Source organism: Coturnix japonica, chromosome 28, assembly GCF_001577835.2.
Source record: "Coturnix japonica isolate 7356 chromosome 28, Coturnix japonica 2.1, whole genome shotgun sequence".
Taxonomy (NCBI): domain Eukaryota; kingdom Metazoa; phylum Chordata; class Aves; order Galliformes; family Phasianidae; genus Coturnix; species Coturnix japonica.
In genome coordinates, this window is record NC_029543.1 from 2,219,704 (window position 1) to 2,226,982 (window position 7,279).

At 54.4% G+C, this 7,279-nt stretch overlaps 2 protein-coding genes and 2 non-coding genes across 4 annotated transcripts; 2 read left to right on the top strand and 2 right to left on the bottom strand.

Moving 5' to 3' along the window:
* Window positions 1–93: 93 nt before the first annotated feature.
* Window positions 94–166, bottom strand: TRNAF-GAA. The gene has a single exon. It is a non-coding gene; the product is annotated as a tRNA-Phe (tRNA).
* A 140-nt stretch (window positions 167–306) lies between these two features.
* Window positions 307–380, top strand: TRNAN-GUU. The gene has a single exon. It is a non-coding gene; the product is annotated as a tRNA-Asn (tRNA).
* Window positions 381–482: 102 nt separating this feature from the next.
* NDUFS7 (NADH:ubiquinone oxidoreductase core subunit S7) lies at window positions 483–3,604 on the top strand. The gene is made up of 8 exons (XM_015886369.2): window positions 483–612; window positions 737–773; window positions 1,702–1,770; window positions 1,878–1,995; window positions 2,310–2,489; window positions 2,559–2,605; window positions 3,231–3,319; window positions 3,395–3,604. The coding sequence occupies exons 1-8, from the start codon at window positions 597–599 to the stop codon at window positions 3,490–3,492; spliced, it is 654 nt and encodes a 217-aa protein (XP_015741855.1). The 5' UTR covers window positions 483–596; the 3' UTR covers window positions 3,493–3,604.
* Window positions 3,605–4,129: 525 nt separating this feature from the next.
* Window positions 4,130–6,126, bottom strand: GAMT (guanidinoacetate N-methyltransferase). Its single transcript, XM_015886363.2, has 6 exons — window positions 5,877–6,126; window positions 5,545–5,690; window positions 5,005–5,068; window positions 4,758–4,825; window positions 4,565–4,675; window positions 4,130–4,438 (listed from the first exon to the last, which is right to left on the bottom strand). Exons 1-6 carry the CDS (start codon window positions 6,058–6,060, stop codon window positions 4,298–4,300), a joined length of 714 nt encoding a protein of 237 aa, XP_015741849.1. The 5' UTR covers window positions 6,061–6,126; the 3' UTR covers window positions 4,130–4,297.
* Window positions 6,127–7,279: the final 1,153 nt, after the last annotated feature.

The window sequence follows — 7,279 nt, forward strand, 5'->3', positions numbered from 1 at the left end:
GATGGTTGTCTAATCAATTGGAAGGGAATGAGGTTAAAAATGGGGTTATGAGAGAGGAAAAAAAAGGAGGTTTTGGGTATGTCAAAAACGTGATGCCGAAACCCGGGATCGAACCAGGGACCTTTAGATCTTCAGTCTAACGCTCTCCCAACTGAGCTATTTCGGCTGCGTGTTACGGCCGCTCTCCCACTTCCTGTCAGCTGACTCGTAATGGGGTGTTATTTAATGGGGGTCCCTCAGGGGGGTTCTCGCGGGGCGGCGGTCGGGTCTCTCCCCACAGCGCTCCGTCCATCTCGCAACCAGCGGGTCTCTGTGGCGCAATCGGTTAGCGCGTTCGGCTGTTAACCGAAAGGTTGGTGGTTCGAGCCCACCCAGGGACGTCTCGCTTTGTGTTTTTATTCTTTTACGTGCTCCGAACCGTGGGCCGAACCGGCACCGCGTTCACGCAGCCGCCATCCGCTTTATCTTTATCGCCAGCGGAACCTTCCCGCTCCGCCCTCGTTTCCTACCGGAGTGTTGAGGCCGCGGACCGAGCGCTGTCGGAGCGTTGTGTGCGCTGCACCGCGGCCCAGAGGTCCCCTGAAGGGCTGAGGGACATGGCGGCCGTGGGACGTGAGTGGGGCCGGGGGGTGGGACGGGAGGGGATGGGGGTGTGGGGTGTGGGGTGGGATGAGGGGCTGGGGGATAATGAGGGAGGACATGGGATGGGGGTGAGCGATGTGTGCTATCATTGCAGGTGTCGGCATCCAGCGGTGCGCTGTGCTGGGCTGGAGGTGAGTGGGGATGGGGTATGGGGTATGGGGTGTGGGATATGGGATGGGGTATGGGATATGGGATATGGGATGGGCTATGGGATTTGAGATGGGGTATAGGACATGGGTTGGGATGTGGGATATGGGGTATGGGATATGGGATGGGATATGAGATGTAGTATGGGATATGGGATATAGGATATGGGATGTGGGATGTGATGTGGGATATGGGGTATGGGATGGGATATGGGATACGGGATAGGATGTGGGATATGGGATGGGATATAGGATATGGGGTATGGGATATGGGATATGGGATGTAGGGTATGGGATGGGATATGGGATGGGATATGGGATATGGGATGGGATGGGATATGGGATTTGAGATGGGATATGGGATATGGGATGGGATGTGGGATATGGGATGGGATATGGGATATGGGATGGGATATGGGATGTGGGATGGGATATGGAATGTGGGATATGGAATATGGGATATGGGATGGGATATGGGATTTGAGATGGGATATAGGATATGGGATGGGATGTGGGATATGGGATATGGGGTATGATATGGGATATGGGATGTGGGATATGGGGTATGGGATATGGGATATGGGATGGAATATGGGATATGGGATGGGATGTGGGATATATGGGATATGGGATGAGATATGGGAGACGGGATGGGATATGGAATGTGGGATGGGATATGGAATGTGGGATGGGATATGGGATATGGGATGGGATATGGGATGTGGGATATGGGGTATGGGATATGGGATGGGATGTGGGATATGGGATATGGGGTATGATATGGGATATGGGATATGGGGTATGGGATATGAGATGGGATGGGATATGGGATGGGGGGGGGGCTGAGGGTCTTCCCCCACCTCTGCCGTCCAACCCAGTTGGGGTTTGGTGGCAGCGTCTCTCATTCCCACAGGCCCAGCGCTGTGATTTCCCCTCCTGCTCGGCTGCTCCATCAGACACCCCCAGCCCAACATGCAGACAGGTAACAGCCCCCGCTCCGCTCACAGGGGGAGTCCCAAAGCTCTCTGAGCAATGACATCTCCCTTGTGTTCCATCCTTAATAACTCAGAGGCACCTGTTTGTTCTCAGCTCCGTCCAAGCGCAGCCCAAGAGCTCAGCTGTCGTCCCCAAGAAATCCTACGTCCCCACAAGCAAAGGGGAATACATCGTCACCAAGCTGGATGACCTGATCAACTGGGCACGGAGGGTGAGTTGCTGCTGTTGTCTTAAAGCACTTTAACCTGTTGGCCACCTGCTCTGGGTCTCTGCTTTCAGTGTGACCCCCCCTTAACCCTTAGGCATGAGCCAGCAGTGTGTGTGTGCAGCCCAGCTGTACCATGGGCTGCATTGAAAGAGGAATGGCCAGGTCCCCCATCCCTGCAGGCATTCAAGGCTGGATGTGGCTCTGGGCAGCCTGGGCTGCTGGTTGGTGTCCCTGCACACAGATGGGGTTGGAATGAGATGATCATTATGGTCCTTTTCAACCCAGCCCATTCTATGTCCCCTCTCTTTCCACTGCAGAGCTCCCTGTGGCCGATGACGTTCGGCCTGGCGTGTTGTGCTGTGGAGATGATGCACATGGCAGCTCCACGTTACGACATGGATCGCTTCGGGGTGGTGTTCAGAGCGAGCCCCCGTCAGGCTGATGTCATGATCGTGGCGGGTACCCTGACAAACAAAATGGCTCCAGCCCTGAGAAAGGTACAGGCGGACGCCTCGAGGGTGGCTGTGTGTGGATGGAGAACGCTCTGATGTCTCTGTGTCCTGCAGGTCTACGATCAGATGCCGGAGCCTCGCTATGTGGTGTCCATGGGAAGGTAACGGCCTTAAGCTGGGTGGGAGGGAACTCCAAACTCTTCCTTTCAGCCCTTGACAAAAGGTTTTGATACATAACTAAATAAACTAAGTACAAATTCCTTCTTGATGAGGAGGTCCCTCTGAGCTCCCGGCTCTTCCCAATGACAGATTCTGCTTATTAGTGGTTATCTCTGTAGGTTTGTCTATATTCAGAATCCCAGAGTTTGCTTTTGAACTGAACATTTCCACTGTGCAGCATCAAATATGGGCTCTGTGGATCTCTGGCTGTGTTGGCACAGCAGAACTGACCCCTTCACTTGGTGCTGCTGGGTCCGAATGAGGCTGAAGCCCAAGATGAGTGGGACAGGAGGAGTTCTAGGAACATCCTTTGTGGATGTGACCATAAAAAACCGTAGAGGTTTTGCAGTGTGTAAAGAGGTTCCTCCATATCTGCTTTGTGAGAGCTGAGGAAGCAGTTCAGTTTGCTTTGATTCAGCTCTGAACACACATAACCACGAGTGCAGCCTCATCCCAGCCTTCAGTCCCCATGACATCCAGAACCACCTCTTACCCCACTGCACCTCCAGTGCCAGCTTAATTATTTCCTTTGCCTCTGTTAATGTTTCACCTGAGCCTCTTTTGCAGCTGTGCCAATGGTGGGGGTTATTACCACTACTCCTACTCCGTGGTGAGGGGCTGTGACCGCATTGTACCAGTGGACATCTATGTACCAGGTAGGATCACAGCCACAAGTGCTGATATACCAGCATGAAGCTGCTGCTATTACCCACCTCCTTCCCCCCCTTTAGGTTGCCCACCCACTGCTGAAGCTTTGCTGTACGGAATCTTGCAGCTGCAGAAGAAAATCAAACGTGAGAAGAAGATTCAGATCTGGTATAGGAAATAACCTCTTATTTATGAGCTCCCACTCACTGCCTGCGGCACCTACTTGCTTTCTACGCACAAAGATATATCTGTTCTCACAGGCCTTCCAATAAAACTGGACGTGGTTCAGATGCTGCCCTGTCTTTGTTGTATTGCTCTTATAAGGGTGTTTGCTTGTTTTAAAAGCACATCACGACAAGCAGTGGGATCTGAGTGAAATAAATGGCCAGGAGAAGGGAAGAATGAAACCTTGGGTTGCTCTTTGGCTTCGTTAGGAGTTGAAGCTGCTGAGTGGGGCTGTTTAAGTCTATGGTTTGGGCATGGTAGAACACACAGCTGGGCTGTAGCAGCTGGGATGTGCAGGATTTGTTCTCCTATTCACAATGCAAGTAGTTCATGTGTTGGGTCCCCCCCCTGCTGCAGGCTGCTCTCAGTGCTGGGGTCCTTTAGGGGACCAACACAAAGCCAAGGGAACCCTGTGGTCTCCCTGAGCTCAGCTCTAACCCTACAAGGGTTAGAACACATCCTGATAGAGCAGCTAGAATTGCATTGGTCTGGCACTGGATGTGCTGTGGGAAGCCTTGTGCTGTGCACCCAGTGCAAGGTATGGTCTGCAGTTAGAGGTGAGCTCTGAAAGGCAAGAATAAATTGCTCAGAAATAAGCATTTCGGTCTTATTTAATGGATTTGACCCATCTTTCCTCCTGCCTGGCTTGGCATGTTTGGCTTCTGCATGGAAATGGACCCAAAACTTAACAAAGAATTGTGTTTTTAGGGTAAATGACAGCGTGAGCCCCTTGTGGGTTTGCAGCCATTGGATCTCCTCGCTCAGTGCTTCACCACACGGGGGGTGATCATCCGAGGGAAGGAGTAATAGCGACACTCCTTGGGGGGCACCAACTCCATCACCGTCGTGCTGATGTTCTCCCTCTTGAATCCGGCCTCCAGCAGCTTTGACACCTGAGTCTCCTGCAAGAGATGGGGGGAGATGGGGGGCACCTCTCAGCCATCTGGGTGCCAGCTGTGATGCCCTTGAGGTACCCACAGGAGGGGTCCAGGCTGGTGGCAGTGTGTGCCCCCCCCCCACTTCCTCACCTCAAACATCTTCTCTATGTCGCTGTATTTGCCCTTCAGCAGCTCCCCCCACGAGGTGAGGTTGCAGTAGGTGAGGACCCCCCCGGGTTGCAGCAGGCGGAAGGCATGGTCCTGCAGTGATGGGGGGGATAGAAGGGGGTCATAGGCACCACACTCAGCTTCCCCACCTCCCACCCCGCTCCTGCTGCCCTACCTTGATGAAGGCAAACTGGTGCGTGTGCCAGGTCTGTGCAGACAGCGGGTATGTATCATATAGGATTCCTACACAGGGAGAGCAGTGGGCATCTGGGAGAGGCCCCATGGCACCGTAGGGTTCCCCCTTCACCCTCATGTTCTGATTTTCCCCCTTTACATTCGCTCCCCCCTCCCTCCATGCATCTGAACCCCCATCCTCACCCACTCCTGGGGCTCAATGCCTGCACCCCCCCCCAGTGTGTTACCAGAGAAATGCCCATCCGGCAGCGTTGGCACCACGTCCTCCCACAGCCCCTTCAGTGGCACCACCTGTGGGGGGAGCAGGACAGGGGGGCTGAGCCCCATGGACTCAAAGCATAGCAGGGCACAGCATAGCATGGTATAGCATGATATGGCACAGCATGGCATGGCATAGCATGGTATAGCATGGCACATCATGGCATGGCACAGCATGGCATGGCATAGCATGGCACAGCATGGCATGGCATAGCATGGCACAGCATGGTATGGCAAAGCATAGCATGGCATAGCATGGCATGGCAGCACAGCATGGCATGGCATAGTATAGCATGGTATAGCATGGCACAGCATGGCATGGCATGGCATAGCATGGTATAGCATGGCATAGCATGGCACAGCATGGCATGGCATGGCATAGCATGGTATAGCATGGTATAGCATGGTATAGCATGGCACAGCATAGCATGGCACAGCATGGCATGGCACAGCATGGCATGGCACAGCATGGCATGGCACAGCCCAACGTAGCTCAACATGACACAAACCTTGTGTGGCTGCACTCGTGCCCACTCCTCCAGCCTTTGGAACACGCCATCATTGCATTCCACGATCCAATGCTCCTCAATGTTGAACTGCTGCACCTTGGTGGCAGCAATGGCCATGCCAAAGCCCACCTCCAGCACGCGGCCACCTGGGGATGAAGGGGGGAACACTGGGGGGGCTTCCCTTGACATTAACCCCCTCTGAATTCCTTAAGCCCCAAACACTCCCCCACCTTCCCCCTCCCTCCCACCCCACTGCAATAGGAATATTGGGCAGCAGATCCTCCCCATAGGCTACCAATGCCCCCCCAGTGCCCACTCGTTGTCCCCATTACCCCTAGAAGCAGCCACAGTTGCCAATGAATGCATGTAGGGGGTCTCCCAGCGCTCCATCACCGGCTTCCCCATGATCTCCAGGTGGGTGTCGGGTGCATTGTATGCAGCCGTGGCCTCCCTCCATGCAGCCTTGCAGTCCTCACCATCGGTGAATATAGGAGCTGAGGTTGAACGAGCACTCATGGCTGCAGGAGAAAGTCCAATGGCTCGTATTGAAGGGGGGAGGAGAGGGTTGGAAGTGTTGGCCTGGCTTTAAATAGCCAGGGCTGGGAAAGAGCTGAGTGTGCACATCGTGCTGGGGCCCCTCTGGGGTGAGAAGGGCATCAAGGGGGAGGTGTGTGTTAGTGTGTGGGGCTGGGTGAGGGGGGGGGGTTCACTGTGCTCCATGCATCGTGTGTTGTGCTCCGTGTGGCTGCAGCGCTGCTGTGGGTTAGAGCTTGGGCTGGTGCATTAAAGGGGGCAGAGAGGGTTCAGCTGTGGGGCTGTGCATGGTGCTGTGCTCTGGGCTGTGCACCAGGGTTGCACCATGCACTGGAGCTGTTCTGTCTGTTGCAGCCATGCACTGGGGTTGTGCTGTAGCACCAGGTCCATGCACAGTGCCCATGCCATATAATAGGGCTGCACACACCAGGGCTGTTTTGCATTGCTGGGCTGTGCATTGAGGCTGCAGCCAGTATTGCAGCCGTGCTTTGCAGCCGTGCTATGCACTGGAGCATGCACTGTGGCCATGCCGTGTGCTAGGACTGCAAACACCAGGGCTGTGCATTGAGCATTGAGCATGCAGTCAGTATTGCAGACGTGCTTTGCAGCCATGCATTGCACCCATGCTTTGCAGCCATACTTTGCAGCCATGCATTGCAGCAATGCATTGCAACTGTGCCTTGCAGCCACGCTTTGCAGCTGTGCTTTGCAGCATTGCTTTGCAGCCATGCTTTGCAGCCATGCTATGAAGCCATACTTTGCAGCCATGCTTTGCAGCCATGCTTTGCAGCCATACTTTGCAGCCATGCATTGCACCCATGCTTTGCAGCCGTGCTTTGCATCCATGCATTGCAGCATTGCTTTGCAGCATTGCTTTGCAGCATTGCTTTGCACTGGAGCATGCACTGTGGCTCTGCAATGCACCGAAGCCATGCACCAGGAGCACACCACGCTGTGCCATGCACCGAGACCCCCCCCACCGGTGCCATGCATCGGATCCATACATTAGCATAGGATCCATACATTAGCACAGGATCCATACATTAGCATAGGATCCATACATTAGCATAGGATCCATACATCAGCCCTGCAAAACTCAATGCATCGCACTGGGCCTACTTGGAGGACCGCCCTTCCCGTCATGCCCCGCGCAGGAGGAGCCGCTCTATCCACTCTTTGCCCCGTCCCGCCTCACTTCCGC

Coding starts and splice junctions, on each gene's coding strand:
- GAMT (XM_015886363.2), bottom strand. CDS start 6,060: ATGAGTGCTCGTTCAACCTCAGCTCCTATATTCACCGATGGTGAGGAC. Junction 4,826..5,004: donor GCCGGATGGGCATTTCTCTG/GTAACACACTGG, acceptor CTCCCTGTGTAG/GAATCCTATATGATACATAC. Junction 4,676..4,757: donor ACCAGTTTGCCTTCATCAAG/GTAGGGCAGCAG, acceptor CCATCACTGCAG/GACCATGCCTTCCGCCTGCT.
- NDUFS7 (XM_015886369.2), top strand. Junction 2,490..2,558: donor TGGCTCCAGCCCTGAGAAAG/GTACAGGCGGAC, acceptor TGTGTCCTGCAG/GTCTACGATCAGATGCCGGA. Junction 2,606..3,230: donor TATGTGGTGTCCATGGGAAG/GTAACGGCCTTA, acceptor CCTCTTTTGCAG/CTGTGCCAATGGTGGGGGTT.